We start from the raw sequence: 23,289 nt of genomic DNA on the forward strand, positions 1-23,289 counted from the left end.
ACAAGAACAGAAAACCAAACACTGCATGTTCTCACTCATATGTGGGAGTTGAATAATGAGAACACATGGACACAGGGAGGGGTGGGGGCAGCACACACCAGGACCTATAGGAAGGTTGGGGGGCTGGGGGAGGGATGGCATTAGGAAAAATACCTAATGTAGATGACGAGTTGATGGGTGCAACAAACCACCATGGCACGTGTATACCTATGTAACAAACCTGCATGTTCTGCACATGTACCCCAGAACTCAAAGTATTATAATAATAAAAAGTCCCATCTTTTTCATTAAGCCTTCCTAAACTGTAACTGTCCTAGCACTATCATGCTATCACTTTCACTCAGTTGGCAGTTGGCTTTCCTATGTATTGCTTTTTTTTGTTGCTGTTTGTTTGTTTGTTTTTTAGACAGGGTCTCACTCTGTCACCCAGGCTGCAGTACAGTGGTGCAATCTATGCTCACTGCAAAATCTTCCTCCCCAGTTCAAGCAATTCTCGCACCTCAGCCTCCCTAGCAGCTGGAACTACAGGAATGTGCCACCACACCTGGCTAATTTATATATATACATTTTTTTGGTAGAGACGGGGTTTCCCCATGTTGGCTAGTCTGTTCTTGAACTCCTGACCTCAGGTGATCCACCTGCCTCAGTCTCCCAAAGTGCTGAGATCATAGGTGTTAGCCCCCACGCCCTTCCTGCTTTTTTTTTTTGGTTGTTAATAATGTTGCATTCTCTCGTTTCTCTATTTTGACTGTGTGCCCCCTAAGGATTAACTGTATGTGTTAAATGTTGTCTCTTTCTATGATTTAGTTTAATAACTGCTAAGTTTAATAAATATTTTGTTGTTGGGAAAAATTCCTTAATTTTTACTTTGAAATATTTGTCTGCAAACCACCAAAGGTTAATATCCAAGCACCAGGGATGAATGGGAAAATGTAGATGGTTCATTTTAGGCCTGCTATGGTTTAAATATTCCAATTGTGGGCAAGGCCATTCTATTACTACTGCTTTAAGAATCTCAAAATTCACATTCAAATTTAATCAGTCATTTAAATAATAGAAGTTAGTATTATGGATAGTCAAGGTGAATAATCAAGATCTCTTGTTGGGTTGTAAGTTGTGGGGGGCTTTCTCTCCATGGTCAAATGTAGATGAGGTACTCAGTACAGTAGTCTCAATGAGCACCATTCTCCCAAATTAATGTAAGCCATTTAATAAACATTGAAATATTGGTTACTGTTTTGTTTTATGGATTCAAACATTTTTAACTGTCTTTTTTTTTTTTAATAGCTTATGTCCCTCCAAAGGATCTTAGTTTTTCAGAAGTGACTTCTTATGGTTTCAAAACCAACTGGTCTCCAGCTGGAGAAAATGTTTTTTCATATCATATCACATACAAGGAAGCGACTGGGGATGATGAGGTCACTGTGGTGGAGCCAGCATCGAGCACCAGTGTTGTTCTCAGCAACTTGAAGCCAGAGACCCTGTATTTGGTCAATGTGACTGCGGAGTATGAAGATGGCTTCAGCATTCCCTTAGCTGGAGAGGAGACCACCGAAGAAGGTGTGATGGGGTTTCTGCCACTGTTTTTCAAAAATGAATAATTTATTGCACTACAAAGTTACAGTTTGTAATAACCATCTGCTTTATAGTTCAGAATTGCCAATGCCTTTGTAAGATTTGGCATCTTTAAAAGACAGCTTTTCATAAATCTTTTTGCAAAGAGAAAAATAACTTTTAAGTAAAAAACCTTAGACTTCTTTTGATGAATTTGAAGTTAAGAGGCCTAGAGAACTGTTGATAATTATGGAATTAACTTTTGAAATACTGCCTATCCATCTTTTTTGGTCCCACATTTCAGGAATATCATGTCTTAAATCATTCTGAAATTGTTTACTGTACTTACAGAGTTATGGCAAATATATATATATATATGTATATATAGGTAATAAGTATATTATCAATTATTTATTCTTTTTAAAAAGTTGTAAAATATACATAACACATTTACCATTGTAACAATTTTTTGAGTGCACATTTTAGTGGCATTAAGTACATTCACCTCGTTGTGCTACCATCACCACCATCCATCTTTAGAACTAGCAAAACTGAAATTCTGTACCCATTAAGCAATAACTCCCCATTCCCTCCTTCCCTCTACTCCTGGAAACCACCATTCTATTTTCTGTCTCTAGGAATTTGATTACTCTAACTACCTCACTTGAGAGGAATCTTTCAGTACTTGTCTTGTTGTGCCTGGATTATTTCACTTAGTAAACGTTCTCAAGGTTGATCCATGTCGTAGCGTGTGTCAGAATGCCCTCTCTACTTATGGTTGAATAATATTCCACTGTATGTATACACCACATATCTTTTAAGATGGGGTTCTTACTATGTTACCCAGGTTGGCCTCAAAATCCTAGGCTCAAATGATTCTCTTGCCTCAGCCTCCTGAGTAGCTGGGACTACAGGCGTGTGGCATGGCGCCCTGCTTCACATTTTGTGTATCTCCATTCATCAGTGGACATTTGGGCTGCATCCACCTTTTGTGAATATTGCTGCTATGAACATGGTGTGCACATTTTGCCAAATGTTTTAAGCCGTACTTGTTTACATGTGTACTCCTTACTGGATAGAGTTGAATATATTTGGATACACTTTGTTATGTTTGACATTTAAGGCACCAATGTAAGTTGGTCAGCGAAAGACTAAGGCAAGGCAATTATTCTTTAACATAAGCATAGCAAAGTATCACAATAAATGTCAATTGTTCTTTCGTCTTTTGACTGGGAATAGGAGGTAAAGACCCTGAAAGAATAGTGTGAGTAATTTAAGATAGTTATAAAGAAGTATTTGCTGACAGGGATGGTGCACATTGGCATACTATACTGATAAAAGCTAGAGAATCTTTTTTCTCTGAAACATTTTTCAGATAAGATTGCTATTTTTCTTTTTTTTTGTTTTTTTTTTGCGTGGTTTAGGTATATTTCTTCCTGAAGGCCATCACATAAACTAAATGGTCTAAGAAGTCCTTTCATCTTATGACTTTTGTGGTCATATAAGGGAGAAGGCCATACTCAGATATTTCTGAGTTTCTGATGCTTTTCCTGTAATGCCCACACTGCTGCTTGATGACCCTGACCCTTTCTTTTCAGCATTTTGGGAGGGGAATGGGAAATCTGTCTCAAGAGAGGACTCGTCTCAGGGTTTTTGAGTAGAAGTCACTCCATTCATACACACTCTAGTTTTTGGTCACTGGGCTACTACAATGGAGTCTGGTAAAGTCTTTTCAGTTATATTGTCTGTAGTGGAATCTGGGATTTAAATTTTCTTTAGTTGATAAGAAAGTTTCCAATGTAATACTTTCATTAAGCTAACAATTATAGAGCTCCTGCTATGTGTCAGGTGCTCTGCTAAATGTTTTCCATAGATTATCTCATTTAACCACTTAAATAATCCTATAAATAGTCATGTTTTGCTGCTAGGATAATCTGCAGCTCAGAATTACATATCTATTAAGCTTCAGAGCTAGGATTCCAACCCACCAGTCTATCTGCTGATTTGTTCTGACTCGTTTAATCTTTTTCCTTCCAATACAAAATGAATCATGGGTGTAAGTTGGCCAACTACCATTTCTTTCTTTCCTGGAGAGACATACTTCCTTCCTTTCTCTTCTAGAGAAATATACTTCCTTCCTTTCTTTCTCCCTGGAGTGATCTATTGATGTGTTGAATATTTAAGTAAACTTCTAAATGTCTGTGTGTTACTTGCCAGGCATGTTGTGCTAGGCTTTCACCCCAGGGGACTGTGAAGACAAAGACCTTTGGTTCATCTTTCCTGAATATGTTGTCTGTATAGACAGTTGGCCCCATTGAGCAAGAAGGTCATTTAAACATGTTTACTAAACACAAAACCAAATGATGTTCTCATTTGGGCATAATGAAAAATGCATTTAAAATTATAAGTCTGTGGGTGTTACCCATAGTGCATCTTAGCTTCAAGATGTAGATCTAATGAACATTCATTAAGTACCTGTTCTCTGCTTGTTCCATCCTGTGTATGGTCCAATTATTCTCCAAGTCAAATGACTATACAGATAAAAAGTTAGTGTGGGACTGACTGGATGAGATGGTTTGGTTGGGTGGGTTGATATGGTAGAGCTGGGTGTTAGGTGTTATTTTGCTAGTTTCGTGAGAAAATGTAGTAAGAGTGAAAGTCTTAGCTGCTTATATTCAAAGAAATGAATTGTTTTTATTCTTGAAGTTTATAGCAGTATACATTTAGCATTTGATAGAATATTTATTATTTTAAAAGTTTACTATTATATACATCTTTATGTAATTAAAAAATTAACAGTACTTAGTTTCTGGATATTGTAGAATTCATATTTGCTGTTTCAGAATTTAGTTAATCTCTGGCTAAATGAATACAGAAACCAGGATGTTTGCAAATAAATTGCTCATGGATTTCTTTAGAGAAATGGTATAATTTAGTAATAAAAAATTAATTTTTGTATTTTTCATATAAAGTCAGTCAATTTATGTTTTAAAATCTATTTTTCCTTTTTTATTTCAGTAAAAGGAGCACCTCGAAACCTAAAGGTGACAGATGAGACTACAGATAGTTTTAAAATTACTTGGACTCAAGCTCCAGGGAGAGTTTTAAGATATCGAATTATATATAGACCAGTTGCTGGTGGAGAAAGCAGAGAAGTTACCACCCCACCCAATCAGAGGAGGAGAACGCTGGAGAACTTGATTCCAGACACAAAATATGAAGTATCTGTAATTCCTGAATATTTCTCAGGACCTGGTACTCCATTAACTGGAAATGCAGCCACTGAAGAAGGTAGAGGAAATATGCTTATCATATGGTGAAAACCAAACTCAGACTAGAGGGGAAAATTGGGACAAGTATCCAGATAAAAAACTCATGAGACACTTTGTTTCAATTATTTGAGTATGTTAGACCATAGTCCTTTTAGATTTAAGTTTAAATTTTTTTTTTACTTAATCATGACATTATTTACTTGTGTCAATAGATTTAATTAATTAATTAATTAATTTTTTTCAGACAGAGTCTCTCTCTGTCACCCAAGCTGGAGTGCAGTGGCTCGGCTCACTGCAACCTCTGCCTCCTGGGTTCAAGTGATTCTCCTGACTCAGCCTCCCAAATAGCTGGGATTACAGGCACGTGCAACTACACCCAGCTAATGTTTGTATTTTTAGTAGAAAGAGGGTTTCACCATGTTGGTCAGGCTGGTCTGAGACTCCTGACCTCAGGTGATCTGCCCGCCATGGCCTCCCAAATTGCTGGGATTATAGGCGTGAGCCACCACGCCTGGCCTTGTGTCAATAGAATTTAAATGCTAGGATATAGTCTCAATAGTCTTTTAAAAATAATATTATTAAATGTTTTAGTGTGAATTGAAGGATGACTAAGAATTAAAAATCAAACTGCTATGCACCATTGAAATAGATTGTATTTTACTTCTTAAGAAAGATTTTTAAACATTAACTTGTTTTTCTTTAAATGGGATGATTAGGATCCCAGTATACATTCTGATGTTTGTTGAAATTATTAATGTTTAATATGTGATTTCACTGGGGGAAAAGTAAGGCATTCATAATTTTTCATTTTATTTCCTAGCTCTAATGTTTTTAAAATAGCAGTAATAATGCCAAAAACACATTGGCAATAATGGGAAGTTACTGAGTACCTGTCTGGTGTCAGGTTCTGTACAAAGAGCTTTTCATATATTTTGTTTAATCTCTGCATAGACTTTATGTTATTAATATCATCATCTCAGCTTTATAAGAGAATTGAGGCTGAGGAAATTAAATAATAAATCAAGACCACACAGCTAATAAATGGTGAATCTGAGTTTGTGGATTTTACTGTCCTACTGCAGACATTTACAAGGAGTATCCATTATCTCTTGGTCTGCATCATCCTTCTCTGTCCCACTGCCCTCCCTCCCTCTGCATCACTCTCCCCACTCCTACTGCATTCGTCTCCCTCCTCCCCCACTGCATCACGCTCCCACGGCCCACTGCCCTCCCTCCCACTGCATCACTTTCCCTCCTCCCACTGCATCACTCTCCCTCCTCCCACTGCATCACTTTCCCTCCTCCCACTGCATCACTCTCCTACCTCCCACTGCTTCACTCTCCCACCTGCCACAGCATCCCTCTCCCTCCTCCCACTGCATCACTCTCCCTCCTCACAGTGTATCACTCTCCCTCCTCCCCCACTGCATCACACTCCCACTACCCATTGCCCTCCCTCCCACTGCATCACTCTCCCTTCTCCCACTGCATCACTCTCCCACCTCCCACTGCTTCACTCTCCCGCCTGCCACAGCATCCCTCTCCCTCCTCCCACTGCATCACTCTCCCTTCTCCCACTGCTTCACTCTCCCACCTGCCACAGCATCCCTCTCCCTCCTCTCACTGCATCACTCTCCCTCTTTGCACTGTATCACTCTCCCTTCTCCCCCACTGCATCACACTCCCACTGCCCACTGCCTTCCCTCCCACTGCATCTCTCTCCCTCCTCCCACTGCATCTCTCTCCCTCCTGCCACTGCATCTCTCTTCTTCCTCCCACTGCATCTCTCTTCCTCCTTTCACTGCCTCACTCTCCTCTCTTCCCCCTGCAACCTAGCTCATTAGCCTCTTCTGCTATAGAGGCTTTCTCTTTTTACCTGCGTTCTTCCTCCTCGCTTCCATTGGTGAAGTGTGACTACTTCATTGGTTTTCTGTCTTGCTGAGGGTCTACGGCTCTTTGTGCTGCGCACCATAATGTGACCCAATACCTCTTTATCTTTCTATTTTCTGGAGTAAAACTAGCTGGCTTTTATATGCTCGGTGGAGAGTGACATAGGGTTCCTTAGGAACCTTCAAAGAGGACATGACCAATCTACAAAGAAAGTCATGAGGTAGCAGACATCACAGCTACAAAGGATGGGTGGTCCCTCAGGATTTGTACCCAAGGCTCGGTCTCACTTAGCTGTTTTTTCTCTTACTTTTTTCCCCCTAGGGAAAGCAATATGTTTATAATTTATCATTTTTATTATATCAGAATTAATTCCTGGGTGTTACCTTTATATGTTCATAGCATTACACTGATTAACTGTTTTTACTGAAGATTTCTTAAAGGAATTAAAATCTGCGTTGTAATACTAATCAACTGTATACATTTTATAGTGCTTTGTTCCACTTTTAAGGAAATACAGGGAAACTATTTTATAGGAAATATTCTAACATGAAAGATTTTACATGGAAGATTTTAACCTTTGTAAACACAGAAAAGGGACTGGATATCTTTCCCCTTGTTTCTACTAACATATAGGGTCTGATTTAGAGATGCTTAAGCTTTGTTGGCTAGTCAACAGTTAAAATTGTCATAGTCTCACCCAGGATATAACTTTGATGTAGTGCACATGCATAAGTAAAGTAACAAAGTGTTTTTCAAGTCATTTTATTAAATAATGGGTTTTGATGATGTTGTCATTTTTTAATGAAGTTAGAGGGAATCCAAGAGACTTAAGAGTTTCTGACCCTACGACGTCTACTATGAAATTATCTTGGAGTGGGGCACCAGGAAAAGTGAAACAGTATCTCATCACATATACCCCAGTGGCAGGGGGTGAAACTCAAGAGGTCACTGTGAGGGGAGATACAACCAATACGGTGCTGCAGGGATTGAAGGAAGGGACACAATACGCCTTATCTGTGACAGCCTTGTATGCGTCTGGGGCTGGAGATGCCCTCTTTGGTGAAGGAACAACACTTGAAGGTAATTACCATCATATTTTCTGAAAATCCAGGAACTTGTTTGTGGCGCTGCCTCTAGGAAGCTTAACATGTTTTCAGAGAATGAATCTAGAAGTGTGCAATCCTTTCTCTTAAAAAGATTGTATATTGAAAAACAAAAAACCATAAAGCTGTCTGTTATTCAGAGATGTAGAATGTAAGCAACCGAAAGAATTAAACTTGATTAAGAAGTGCCTTGGGGAGCTGGATGCATAATAAGGCCAAATAAATGTGTTTATAGTTCCACGGGTTGGTTAAAAGGAGAACAGGTGTATGACATTCAGAGCGGGAAGGGACCTTGGGAAACATCTGTGAAAAAAGTTTGGATTGCCCAAGTTTATGCAACTAGTTCTATCTTTCAGATCCAGATAAGAGCCATTTTCTGACTTCCATTCAAGTGCTCTTTTCATTCACCATGCATAGAACTCAAGAAATATAAGAATCCAAGTTTCTATTTGTTTTCTAAGTGATTTCTGAAATTACGTTCTGTATTAAATGTTCAAAGTGATTGTGATAAAGTACTTAGTAAGAAACATCAACAAGACTGGAGCAGTTTCCTTGGTTCTTTAGAATTAATTGTCAGAGGGCTTTATATTTTTTGGATGTTTTGAGATATAATCACAGCTTAGGTTTAACTCACCACAGCTACTAAGTGAATAATGTAAGGGAGAGAAAATACAAATTTAATTGAACCGCAATGAGAATGGATTGTAATGCTAAAAATCCCATGATGTTGACTCAGTCCTATAATTGGGGGCCTACATGGACCATCAGCAATAGCTTTCCTTCTCTTTATCATTATATTTTATATGACTTACTTTAAATGATTATAGGAAGAAAATGAATCTGAAGTATCTTCTAATATGAAATCACAGCGACTAAGCAAAATATCCATCAAAGTTGATGGCTCCAGGAGCTTGGAAGGTTGTAGATATTGTAATTAGTGAGACAGGACATGCAATAGGCAGTTCTTAGAACTTCAAGACTTAAGAATGAAAAACAAATAAATAAAAAATACTAATCTAAATAGTAGTGATTGGCCAGGCGCGGTGGCTCACGCCTGTAATCCCAGCACTTTGGGAGACCAAGGCGGGTAGATCACCTGAGGTCAGGAGTTTGAGACCAGCCTGGCCAACATGGTAAAACCCTGTCTCTACCAAATACAAAAATTAGCTGTGCATGGTGGTGCATGCCTGTAATCCCAGCTACTTGGGAAGCTGAGGCAGGAGAATCGCTTGAACTTGAGAGGCGGAGGTAGCAGTGAGCCGAGATTGCACCATTGCACTCCAGGCTGGGCAACAAGAATGAAACTCCATCTCAAAAAAAAAAATAATAATAATAGTGATCAAGAGTTAAATTTCCATAGTCCATGAAATCTGTTTCTAGAAAAATATTTAAATGAAAGATTAAATACCAGTGTGTAAAGTACTTACAACTAGAAGAGTCCTAGTTGTACTACTTAGCTGTGTGACCTGGAGTAAACCTTTAATCCCTCTGGGCCTTAGTTTATTCATCTATAAAGAAGGGATGATTATCCTCCCTCTTTCTTCCCAGAGTTATTGTTGAGATCAAATGGGAGAATGTAAGTGAAATTCATTGGAAACTGTAAAATACAGTCTACAAATATGTCTACAAAATTCATCAAGAGGACATAGCTTATTAACTTTAGATCTGATATTTAAAAGCCTCTTGGTATACTCAGGGTTGGGGGCTGCAGATTGGTTCCAAGACCCCTGCATATACCAAAATCCCCTGCATATACCAAAGTCCTCTCATATTCAAGTCCCGCAGTCCGCCCTAGGGAACCTGTGTATGTGAAAAGTTGGCCCCCGCATATAGGTGGGTTTCGCATCCTGTGAATACTGTATTTTTCATCTGCGTTTGGTTGAAATAAATCTGCATATAAGTGGACCCTCACAGCGCAAACCCATGTAGTCAGCTGTATAGCTTTAGTATTTCAAATATAATTGGTAACACAAAAGTTTTGAAAAAAATAGTAGAAACAGAAATTGCCTTAAATACACAGACATAATCCAAACAACAAAAAGCATGTGATCCTTACAATCTGGGGCAACATCCAGAATTTTGGAGAAATTTGTCCTTTGGACCTTTTGAAGTTCTGTTTCTCCATATGCTTTCCACAATCTTTTAACATAGGTTGTTCATAAGATTTTTTTAGAGGACAAACTTTCACTCTTTATTCTTTACAGGATAGACTGTATTTGTGAACATTTCTTCTTTATAAGGAGTATCCTGGAAATAATTTAATAGTTTTTCTTCTGGTTGTGGCTTTTAACCTTCTGGTATTCATTTGTGCTTTCTTGCTTTTAAAAATATATTTGCCCTCAGTATACATCTTATCGATTCTAAAAATTAAGGCATTTTTGCCAAGAATAATATATTACAAATTGTATTTAACAAAATGTACTTTTTAATTTTACAGGAAGCACATTCTACTAGGCTGTGACTTTTGTAAGCCAGATGTATTGCTCAATTGTTTATAATATTATAGCCCTTCACAAGTGGTATCGAAAACCTATCAGCTTGTACGCATGTGTGAGTATACGCACACGCACGTGTCTTTGATCAGAAACAATCTCTAAGGGAAACACATAGATAGTAAAATAAATTTTAAAAGCTATTGTTTTCTATTTCCCGAGAAGAAGGAAAGCTAGATAATTTGCAAGTTTGCTTAAAAAAATAAAGTTAATTCCTAACTAAATTGTAATAATTTACAATGGACATTTTGTTCATTTACGCTAAAGCGCTTTACTGCAGTGAAGGATTACCGAAGGGCCTCCAGCCTGATTTTGTTAACATATTTATCCTATTGCATTATGTGTGGTAAAATTGACAAATATGTGAAAGCATAGTTGTGACTAAATGAAAATAATAGGAGATTTTTGCCCCTGGTTATTCCATTTCATTTTATTGTATTAACTCAGCCAAATCCACATACCATATACAGGAATAGGATATGATGGTAAATGCAGGGAGTGGAAAGCCCAGAAACAGAGCCAGGCAACTGCTTTTGAGGGCTGCTGTTTTTCTAATCTGTTTTTCTCTTGGGAGAGGAGGTGGTAAGAGCAGAACTTGAAGGAATGTTTCCTTTATCCAGAGGCATGGTGTCAGCCGGCAGGAGCATTCTATAGGTTGGACATCTTATAGATTACCTCAAATGCATTATGACTTTCAGTTCAAAAGGAAAGAAAGTTGTTGTTTTGTATTTAAAAAAAAATGTGTAGTGTGGTCTACAACCATCCCTAACTTGAATCTGTTTCCTAGTACTTTTTTTGAAATGCAGCCAATGATCAGAAAATTGTCCTGTTGCTGGAAGAGAGATTTATTAGCACTGGCGTTGGGGAAGTTCATGGTTGGCTGTAGGACTGTATGCAATAGAATCACAAAGGCAGAGTTTATTAGTATTTCAGATCCAAACTTCAGAGGAATGTGAGCACACATCATTAGGTTTGATTTACATTGTTTTTTTCCCCTGTTGTTGTTGTTGTTAGAGCAGTTAGACAATGTAATTACAAAAACACTACTGTATATGTAATTTCGCTTCAAGTCTTGAAAGAACCTTTAATTGCCGCTGTTAGTGCTTGGAGGAAAATCTGTTTTTATAAACCTCTCAATAAATAATGCCCATTTTAATTCAGAGATTTACCACAAATGAACGTGAATTTCAGTTTGAGAATAATATGTTTTCTTGTTAAATTTTTGAGTGTTGTTTTTTGGCCACAGAAAATAGGACTTTTTAGAATTTCCTTTGTTTCAGTTGCTGTAGCAACCTGCTAATGTCCTAGATATGAATGGCTTCCTACAGATCAAACCAAGTGTATTCAGTTGACATTTTGTTACAATGAGGTTTTTAGCACATCTCAGGAATTCTGCATGATGTTGAGTAACGTGGGCCCCTTAAAGATGGACTAAACAAGGCCTCTGTGTTTTCCCTGGTTTACTGCTGTCTCATAATTTGAAAAATCATACATTCTGGGTATAATAATTCTGATGTTGCCAGGGAACTTTAGCACAGTCACCAAACAGTAATTTCTATTTCCTTTTTCTGTGAATTAATTGCTTGTCAGATAAAAATTGAAGTCAATGTGGAGAGGTAATAATTATGGAAGAAATACTTTTTTGCTTAAGCCGACTTTGAAGTTGAATAGTAATTTAATTGTTAAGATGTTTTTAAAAACTGTGTATAGCTTAAAGTAACTGAACTAACTTATCAATAGTGAACTTTGTCCTTTGGAATGGTGGCTCTAATTCATTGGTTGTAAATCAAATGTATTTCCACATGAGCGTTATCCAGAAGCAGGTCTTCTGTATTGCTGTGGAAAGTTGGATGACTTTTGAGCTGAGCTCTAACGGAAAAGACAAATTGATTTAGAAGAGAGTTTACATTACATTTTCAATTTAACTTCTATTTTTGAAAGTGGTATATGAAACTCAGTGAAAGCTGGCTGGAACAATCTATAAGATGAAATACAGTTTTATTTCATGATGATTAATTTTTCATTTATCATTGGCTAATTTGTGTTATAATTATATTTGAATTGGATGATAATTTGCTTTTCAGAAAGAAAATGGAAAAGGGGTAAGGAAACATAGGAAAGTTACTTAAATGAGGCATTAGTTCTTTGGCTTGGTATGTGGAAAAAAAGCAGTGTAGGAATCAACCCCTTCAGGATGTTCAGATCATGAGAAGTAGACCTGTCTGAATTACTTCCCACAGCAGCACACAGAGACACATGCAAGCACACACTAGAGAAATGGCTTTTGAATAGATGTAACTATGTTTTATAATAAGGACAGAAATGCTGAGTAGCCAAATTTCAAAACCTGATAGAGTTTTATACCTTTAAACTTGTGACATTTATACCTATACTGGTACTATACTAGGAGGAATAAGGTGTAAGGGAAAACTGTCAAGATAGAATCAAAGGAATGGTAATAAAGGAATATCATCATTATAGATGATGACTTGTTTGAAATGATTGCCAGAATTTCTATTACCAGAGATAAAATTAATAGAGAGAGCACAGGCATATATCCAGAACAGAAGACAGCAAGCACTATGAGAATAAATATTATTCAAAAAAACCCTAAACAAACCCCAGCACCATAAGACACATATTTGTAAATCTTGGGGAACAGAAGAAAGAGAAGGACCTCAGAAGGGAGGGGGCCTCTGCTAGAGCAAAAGTAGATCTAGGTTCAGGGAAAGGTAGTGACTACATGGCAAAAAGTCTACTAGGGTTGCTTTCTGTTCACTGCCACTGTTTCTACGCCTTCCCCTTTCGAGGAGCAGTAACCTCTCCTAGAGATAGCCTGCAGACTGGTCTTCTGACATCTTTACGTTCTTCTCCCTCTCTCTTTCCTATTCCCTCTTAGGTACTCTAAAAAGGGACTCTTGCCTAAACCCAATATAACGAAACTAAACCAAAACAAGTCAGATAATTTCTTCCTGTGGTTACTGATGTCTGGAGCTCCTCAGATTCAGGACAAAAATGACAATGTATTGAACCAAGTAAATGCCTTGCTAAGGTATCATTTAGAACTTCATTCATGTGAAAATGTGCTCAGCTCTTCAATAAGAGGCATGCGTGTGTTCAGAGCCATTTCCTGTTGAGACAGGATGGAGGGGAGAAGAGAGCAGTGAGCATCCCACATGTGTCCATGGAGATGTGATGAAAAGCTTAAATCATCTCCTCTGTTCTCTGAGGGTCAGCCTTGAGATTATTTTGCCGCCTAAAGCAGTGATTTTCTGTACATGGCAATATAACCACACAAAATACAAGCCACCCAGCAGTCCTACAGAGCATCATGTGTGTAATGATTTTGACCAGTTTACTTTCACCATACCTGTCTTTATTTTGAAGGAGCACCATTTCTATGTGAAAGCAGATTTGAGGTTCCTTCCCACACTGACCCAGCACACCTCCCAAATAAATGCTTCTCTAGATCTCAGAGAGGAGAAGTAGAAAGAAGAGCAAAAAGGGGGAAAGAATAAAGAATTGTAGAGGTTTTGGAATCACAGGGCAGATTAAAAAGATGTCTAGAAGGCACCAGTACTTAGGTGCATCCCCAAATATTCCAATTTAATTGATTCGGGTAGGGTCCAGCCTTTGTTTTTTCAGGCAATTCTGTTTATCGGTTCAAGTCCAGTCCAGTTATTTTGCTGCTGAGGGCCCCAAGGCCCCAGGAGGTGACATAGCCTGTTGGTGACCTGCTCAGATGGTTACACACCTGGCCCCAAGACCAGGTCGGCTACTTGCCAGCTTCCATCCTGCCAACTGTACCACAGGGTGCAATCCACTTGCTTCATTTTTTGGTAATCTAATGTTTGGCCAAACCAAGATCTCATTTTTTAAAAATTCAAGGGCTATACATTTACTTGTCGTGAGTACAACTTCTTCTCAAAATTCCTGGTTGTAATGTAACAGATAGAACACTCAGCCCTCCTCCCTAAAAAAAATTATCAATGTGTTTGGGGAGCAGTATGGATTTAATATTTAGGAATATTCTTATCAAACTGACTGATTGACATGTAAGAAACCCATATGAAGCAGTTTATCTTCTCAATTGTGGTGTCTCGATTGAACTATCTTTCTCCTTTCTTTGGAGTCTATGTTGCTATGTCACTAACATGGAATGTTGTAGTGACAGTGCCTGCCTTTACATACCACAGGCAGAAACTACAATTTTTAGTGAGTTTTTTTCTGAGATTGAGAACTTACTCAGCGTTCACTCAAAATAGTGTTCTCATGCCATTAATTAGAGCTTAAAAATATTTTTTAGTTGATTTTTAATTTGCATCTTAAAAAGTGCTGTTGTAGATTATTTTCAGGATATTGATAAACCTTGGGGAAAGGTCTTCATTGCATTTTACTAGTATTTTGTTCAAGCTTTACAAGTCTTGAGAGTGTTAAAATAGTTGATTAAAATCCATAGGGAGACATGTCTTGTGATCTTAGATCCTTTTGTTTTAAGCCCAGAAATATCTTTGTGAATGTATTTTTGCTTCAACCACAATTCTCTTCCTATTATTTTTCTCACAGTGAAATCATTAGCCTGTGTTTATGAGATTGATGTCTGTTGTCATGGAAATAAACAATGTCACAAATTTAGTGCTGTAGAAAAAAAAATAGGTTGAGAAGCAAAACCTTTGGGAAAAATAAAAGCTGAAATTGTTTTAAAATTACCCCAGTGTTAATTTGAAAGATAATTCCCACATTCTAGTTAACCTTATTTGTCTGATACTTTTTTGAAACATCGTTAATGCAGCTCGTTTAGATTCAAAATTGCTTTCAAGCAAGGTCATTTCACAACAGCTGTTCCTGACTGCAATTTAGGAAATTTAGAGGAAAAGGCACATATTGAAAATGGTATATATCAAGCAAAGGAAAAACGTGCTGTACATTTAAAACTTAGAGATTAGTTGTTGGGATATCAATTATCAAAACAAATAAAAAACAAAACAAAGAAACCCACAACCAAACCAAATAAAACGAACAGTTTTAAATTGTACTTTTATATTCCAAGTAGAGAAAATATAAAGGTGTATGACCATTTACATAGTAAAGACAGCTAAAGAAGACTTTCAAATGGGAATTAGCCTCAAGAGCTGAGGGAAAAAATTCAATGTGCTCTTAAAAATAAGTATTCTTTGTTCCAGTGAAATATGTAACTAATTTCCTTCCAGGGATGAGATGTGCTGTCAGCAGTTAAAGCTATTTATAATGGAGTTAGAATTTTCCATTTGGGCTTGGGGTCTGGTAGGCTGCCCAGCTTCCGTTTCATTTATTTTTTCTCTCTAAATCCACCATATATGATAGGTTTTTGTCCACCTAGATTTCTTTTTCATTCATTGTTACCTTTACTTTTTGTGTTGAAATAAAATTGTTAAATTATGACTGCTTTTAAGATATTCATTTTTACTCTTCAAGTAAAATAATAGTTTTTAAAATTCTTGTAAGAGCATTATATATCATTTGCTTGAATATACAACAATTACTGGTAAAACGTATGCTGGGAAGCAGATAGTTTTGTATTTATGTCATACTGTGGCATAAACCCCAGTAAAGGTAGACAATATAAAGTGACCTGTATATATTTATCTTATATTTAAAATATGGACAGTGAGGGTTTTATTGAAAGATATCTGTGCCTCCTATTAAGTTGAGGTTTCCATATTTTTCCACTTGGGTTGTATGTTTTTTGAATGAAAGAGCCAAAATTTAGTAGCAGACGTTTTTGATCAGCTAGAACAAGTGGTATGTTTTATTTTGGTGACTAATCACTTTTAAGTTTTCCAGAAGAATTGGTTGTTTTTAGTTTGTTAGGGTTAAGCTATATTGGAAGTTTGCACTGCTACATTTTAAACTGCATGAGCAAATAAAAGTTTCACCAAGAAACCGTTGTTGGAATTCAGTTTTGTAACTGATATGAGATTGTTGCAGTTGTTGGAAATCATGCATTGAAACTGAGTTTATTTAAATTAGATCAGAGACAAAAAGATCATGGTAAGGAAATAAAGATCTTTGTGAACAATGGGCCATGTCACAAGGCAGACTAAAATGTGATAAAATTCTGGGACTTAGATACATTTTTTTCCTTTGGAATTTTTTTTTAAAGACAAATACTCCTTCAAATTCGGATGTCAATCTTGTCCTGAAGGACAAGATTATCTGACTAGGCATATGAGGGCAAGGTTAAGAGGTAGGAATCAAATAGAATTCTAAAGTTTTATTGCATCAATCTATTCCACAGACAGAATAGGATGGACAACTCAGAAAGAAGAAATGGGCAATTTTAGACAAATTGAGTTTGAGTCCAGCAAGTCAGAATCTCTACCAGGATCAATGAATATTAATACTTAAATACCTACTAGACATTTTTAAAAAAGATTCCCTTTTAATTTCTGTTCTAGAACGTGGTTCTCCTCAAGATTTAGTTACTAAAGACATCACTGACACATCAATTGGGGCTTATTGGACATCTGCTCCAGGAATGGTTCGCGGTTACAGGGTCACATGGAAATCACTTTATGATGATGTTGACACTGGAGAGAAAAGTCTGCCTGAAGATGCAATTCATACTATGATAGAAAATCTGCAGCCAGAGACCAAATACAGAATTTCAGTATTTGCCACTTACAGCAGTGGAGAAGGAGAACCTTTGACTGGAGATGCCACAACTGAATGTAGGTAACATTATGGGTGTGTTTGGGTGTGTGTTGGTGCTACCCAATAGTTATCAGCTCAAGTGACATGCAGTTTAATCACTTGAAGTTTTTTTCTTTACATGATAAATGAAGACTGAGGAATTAGGATCTTTAAAGAATTTGGCTTAAATTCAGAGTAGGTTAGTATCTAAAAGTATATCAAATGTTGAAATATCGAATCTCTTTCAACTACCTATATTTGTCTTTTTTTTCTGCTGCAATGATTAACTAGATAGAATACCCAGCTAGTAAAAAGACCAGAAACTGTGAAGCAAAGAGAATTCAGGCACATTTGTATAGCTGCATGATCTTTGTCAAATTACTTAACCTTCTTTGAGCCTCAGTTTCCTAATCTGTAGAATGCAGATAATAAATCTTGTCTCTTAGAGTTGTGAGGATTGTATAAAATAACAGTGTACAAAGTGGCCAGCATGGTGCCTAGCCACTTAGAGATGATTGATAAATGATGGGTGGCTATTGAAACTATGATTTTCATACAACCAAGATTTAACTTAGTTTTTTAATTTTTTATTTAATTTTATTTTTTATTTTATTCATATTATATTTGGTAAGGTCAAATCAAAAGCCAACTCAATTTTCTGATAGCTCAGATTTACCTCAATCTCACTAATATTTTTTTTTGTAAATAATTATGAATGACCTATCATAATCACCTGGCTGGTGAAGGATGTGTCAGGATATCTTAATTCACTATCCTAAAAAGTTATTTGTTTAAGTGATAATCATGTGTCAATGTAGGTTCAGCAGTTGTAACAAATGTGCCACTTTGGTGAAGGATGTTGATAATGGGGGAGGCTGTGCGTGTGTGGAGGTGGGAAAAGGTACATGGGAAATCTCTGCACCTTCTGCTCAATCTCTGTACCTTCTGCTCAATCTCTGTACCAAAACTGCTCTAAAACAATATAGAATCTATTAAAAACAAACAGTTGAAACCAAACCAAAGCAAACGTCATTTGTTAAGCATGGGCATTTCTAAGCATTTGTAGGAGAAAACTTTAATCCTTTTGTTTTGGGAAGGTTTTAGGAAAAGGAGAAAGAATGGGCATTCATGCATTTCCTTCTATAAAAAGAAGTAGAGGAATTTGGTGATTTTTCTGGCAAAGGAAGAGAGAGGGAGAAGTGCCATGAGCAATTTCAGTTAAGTCCTATATCCTGATTTTAAGTTGTCCTTAAACTAAAATCTTTCTGTCTAAGTTCGTTTTCTTTTTATCATTTGCAAGCTCAGTTGGATGTTCAAGTTTAAATTTGTATCTTAATTCACCAGATTTTTAAAAATCAACTTCTTTATAGGAAATTTAAATATGTGAGAAGACATAGTTCTCAGATATTCACCTGATTGGTTTCTATGGTAGTAAATAAAATCTTGTGTCTGGAATATATTGGCTGATGTAGTTTAAGAACGTGGTAGAAATTCATTCTCTATTTTTGAGGAAATTCACTTGTCAAGAGAAGCTGTATTGTAAACTTAGGTCATATATGACACATAAAGCTAAATTTATTTGGAGGAGTACAGATACAGTTCATGTGGCTGAGAAATTACGTATTTAGAGGGATTTTTTTCCTCCAAAAATTATCCTCCATTTTGTCTTTTTCCAAAAAGTTGGAGGCTTCAAATAATTATTTGGAGTTTAAAATGTCTACAAGAGATGTGTTGTCGCTGAAAGCAAATATGGTGGCAGAAACTAAACAAACCTCTGTATCTTAGAAGATGAGCATCTAAGAAATTTTCAATATTTCTTGGCTAATTGCTTGATTTAAACATTGATGAACAGAAAGGGCTTTTTTTTTTCCCAAGTTAACATTTTTTTTTTATTATACTTTAAGTTCTGAGCTACACATGCAGAATGTGCAGGTTTTTTTACATAGGTATACACATGCCATGGTGGTTTGTTGCACCCATCAACCCATCATCTACATTAGGTATTTCTGCTAATGCTATCCCTCCCCTAGCCCCCTACCCTACTACAGGCCCCGGTGTGTGATGTTCCCCTCCCTGTGTCCATGTATTCTCATTGTTCAACTCCCACTTATGAGTGAGAACATTTGGTGTTTGCTTTTCTGTTCTTGCATTAGTTTGCTGAGAATGATGGTTTTCAGCATGATCCATGTCCTTGCAAAGGACATGAATTCATCCTTTTTTATGGCTGCATAATATTCCATGGTGTATATGTGTCACATTTTCTTTATCCAGTCTGTCATTGATGGGCATTTGGGTTGGTTCCAAGTCTTTGCTATTGTGAACAGTGCTGCAATAAACCTACGTGTGCTTGTGTATTTATAGTAGAATGATTTATAATCCTTTGGGTATATATCCAGTAATGGGATCGCTGGATCAAATGGTATTTCTAGTTCTAGATCCTTGAGGAATCGCCACACTGTCTTCCACATTGGTTGAACTAATTTACACTGCTACCAACAGTGTAAAAGTGTTCCTATTTCTCCACATCCTCTCCAGCACCTCTTGTTTCCTGACTTTTTAATGATTGCCATTCTAACTGGTGTGAGCTGATATCTCATTGTGGTTTTGATTTGCATTTCTCTAATGACCAGTGATGATGATCTTTTTTTCATATGTCTGTTGGCTGCATAAATGTCTTCTTTTGAGGAGTGTCCATTAATATCCTTTGCCAATTTTTTGATGGGGTTGTTTGTTTTTTTCTTGTAAATCTGTTTAAGTTCTTTGTAGATTCTGGATATTAGCCCTTTGTCAGATGTATAGAGTGCAAAAATTTTCTCCCATTCTGTAGGTTGCCTGTTCACTCTGATGATAGTTTCTTTTGCTGTGCAGAAGCTCTTTAGTTTAACCAGATTCCATTTGTCTATTTTGGCTTTTGTTGCCATTGCTTTTGATGTTTTAGTCATGAAGCCTTTGCCCATGCCTATGTCTTAAATGGTATTGCCTAGGTTTTCTTCTAGGGTTTTTATGGTTGTAGGCCTTACATTTAAGTGTTTAATCCATCTTGAATTAATTTTTGTATAAGGTGTAAGGAAGGGATCCAGTTTCAGCTTTCTGCATATGGCTAGCCAGTTTTCCCAACACCATTTATTAAATAGGGAATCTTTTCCCCATTTCTTGTTTTTGTCAGGTTTGTCAAAGATCAGATGGTTATAGATGTGTGGTGTTATTTCTGAGGCCTCTGTTCTGTTCCATTGGTCTATTTATTTTACTTTAAGTTTTTGGTACCAGTACCATGCTGTTTTTGTTACTGTAGCCTTCTAGTATAGTTTGAATTCAGGTAGCTTGATGCCTCCAGCTTTGTTCTTTGTGGGTAGGATTGTCTTGGCTATGTGGACTCTTTTTTGGTTCCATATGAAATTTAAAGTAGTTTTTTCTAATTCTGTGAAGAAAGTCAATGGTAGCTTGATTGGGATAGCATTAAATCTATAAATTACTTTGGGCAGTATGGCCATTTTGACGGTATTGATTCTTCCTATCTACAAGCATGGAATGTTTTTCCATTTGTTTCTGTCCTCTCTTATTTCCTTGAGCAGTGGTTTGTAGTTCTCCTTGAAGAGGTCCTTCACATCCCTTGTAAGTTGGATTCCTAGGTATTTTATTCTCTTTGTAGCAATTGTGAATGAGAGTTCACTCATGATTTGGCTGTTTGTCTGTTATTGTTGTAGAAGAATGTTTGTGATTTTTGCACATTGATTTTGTGTCCTGAGACTTTGCTGAAGTTGCTTATCAGCTTAAGGAGATTCTGGGCTGAGATGATGGGGTTTTCTAAATATACAATCTTGTCATCTGCAAACAGAGACAATTTGACTTCCTCTTTTCTTAATTGAATACCCTTTATTTCTTTCTCTTGCCCGATTGCCTTGGCCAGAACTTCCAATAATATGTTGAATAGGAGTGGTGAGAGAGGGCATCCTTGTCTTGTGCCCATTTTCAAAGGGAATGCTTCCAGTTTTTGCCCATTCAGTATGATATTGGCTGTGGGAGGCCTCTTTTGAACAAGGAGCAGACTTGGCAGGAATGAAATGTTCATTTTTAGGTTACGGTTGGCCCTCCATATTCTCAGGTTCCACATGTGCAAAAGTAACCAACTGCTGATAGACAATATTTTTTAAAAAGCAATAAGAAATAACAATACAACAATAAATAATAATGCTAGTAAAACACAGTATAATAATTATTTATATGACATTTACATTGTATTATAAGTAATGCAGAGATGATTTAAAGTTCAACAAGTTCTCGAATAATATCATAACATTGATGAGAAAAAAGAATTGATTCCTGGTGGGGGTCATCATCTGTGTGGAGTTTGCACATCCTCTCCATGTCTGTGGGTTTCCTCCAGGTACTCTAGTTACCTCCCACATTTCAAAGATGTGCATGTTAGGTGAACTGGTACGTCCACGTGGTCCCAGCCTGAGTGAGTGTGGGTGTGTGTGTGGGTGCCTAGGATGGGGTTCTCCCTTTTGCTCTGAGATACTTGGACAGGCTATGTCCACTGTGACCCTCAACTGGAATAAGTGGGTGAATAATTATGTTATTGGTTTTCATTTATCTTTCTTAAATGTATATATAGCTCACACATACATCAGTGTTTCATATGATAACTGTTTTGGTTTTTATTGAGAAGTTTGGTGATTGTTTGTGATCAGAAATATGATGTAGGAACTTAACTCTTGTTTATATCAATTAACCTCTGGAAAACTGGTTTCCTTACGTCAGTTGTTCAAAGTTGCAGTTTCCAAGAAATTATTTAACGTTAGGTGAGGGCTTACTGTATTAGGGAGGATATGCATAGGTTTATGCAAATACTGTGCCATTTTATATCAGGAACTTGAGTGTGTGACGATTTTTGTTTCTATGGGAGATCCTGAAACCAATCTCCCATGGATACCAAAGGGCGACAGTATGTGAAAACTGCTGAAATGTCTAAGTAAATAAGAAAGAAGTCATGGACCTTTCTTTGTTCTACCACCATTTTGTTGTTGTTTAGAAAGTATTTTCAGAAATCTGAGTGAGATCTGCTATTTAGATGGTAGAGGAATCCTAAGGTGTGGATAACTCAGCAGAACCCCGAGCCCATGCTCCTAGAATTTCACATATGCTTCCAAGAGGGCATTTTGGGAATGTCTTTAAGATTGCTTTCACCTGAAACTCAGGGACATGGTATGCAGATTGTTGATACAATGAAACGAATACATTGATACAATGAAAATCATGAATTGGGGTTAGAAAGCCAGCAGAAGGGACACTTTCTATTGCCCTTCTAATTTATGGCAGCTGGCTTAGCGGTGGTACAGTGGATGTTTGAAAGTGTCTGGTGATAGTTACTAACACATGGAAAGAACTTAACAATGTGAGAGGGTGTAACAGCATTTAATGGCATGTGGTATCCAATCAATGATGTAAAAATTCTTGCTGTTTGGTTATGGGAAACCAACAAGGGTTTTTTTTTTTTCTCCCTAAAATCCAGTTTCCCATTAAAACTAGGATGAGATATGCTGTACTGTATTTAATTTCAGTTTCTTTATTTTAAAGAGTTAATTGAAAAGCAGGAATATAAGTGAGGTCATTAAAGCATATCAAGGTATGAGATATCACTTTTGGCTGTTATTAACATGTTTAAATTTTGAAACATTTTAAAGCTTGGTATCCCATTTGTTTTGAAACTTAAGTTCCTTTTTAGATCAACATTCATAAGATTTAACTTTTTATTTTTCTAAATTCTGAGTTGTGTGAAATTGGTTTAAAAATTTTGTAAGAGACAGAATGTCTTGTTCCACTGAGTAAAAATTTAAGAGATGAAACAAAAGATGAGAAAATGTATTGTAGCACAACCCCTTCTAGAAAACTGTTAGACACCCATCAACTTATTTGATATTCGTGACAACTGGTAATGCTAATAATCCAAATAGATTATTTTTCCCTATACTATTCTTTCTTCTACTATTTTCAAAACTCCAGGTAAAGTCTTTAGATTTTTTGTTTGGAAATACATATATATATATGTTTATATAATATATATTTTTATATAATAATATATATTTTATAAATACAAACTTTTTTTCCTTTTAATAGTTCACTTACCTGGAGAATAATAATAGCGAATTGATGATTAATCGAAATAAATTTTAATATTTTCAGAAAGTAATGGACTTCACTGAGAGTTCTCTTAGTTTCTTTAAACCCAAAAATAAAAATTGCAGCCAATATAATTTTGATTGAAATTATATTTTTTCATCTCTCAGAAGCATAATTCATAACCAT

General features: G+C 36.6%; 1 protein-coding gene across 1 annotated transcript in view; it reads left to right on the forward strand.

Moving 5' to 3' along the window:
- COL12A1 (collagen type XII alpha 1 chain) overlaps positions 1-23,289 on the forward strand; it is a 121,816-nt gene that overhangs the window by 23,848 nt on the left and 74,679 nt on the right. The window contains exons 11-14 of the mRNA XM_030809319.1: positions 1,288-1,560; positions 4,573-4,845; positions 7,524-7,796; positions 16,749-17,021. Coding sequence (XP_030665179.1) covers positions 1,288-1,560; positions 4,573-4,845; positions 7,524-7,796; positions 16,749-17,021 — 1,092 coding nt within the window. The remainder of the gene's footprint in view (positions 1-1,287; positions 1,561-4,572; positions 4,846-7,523; positions 7,797-16,748; positions 17,022-23,289) is intronic.

The sequence above is a fragment of the Nomascus leucogenys genome, chromosome 3, assembly GCF_006542625.1.
Source record: "Nomascus leucogenys isolate Asia chromosome 3, Asia_NLE_v1, whole genome shotgun sequence".
In the NCBI taxonomy this organism is placed as follows: Eukaryota; Metazoa; Chordata; class Mammalia; order Primates; family Hylobatidae; genus Nomascus; species Nomascus leucogenys.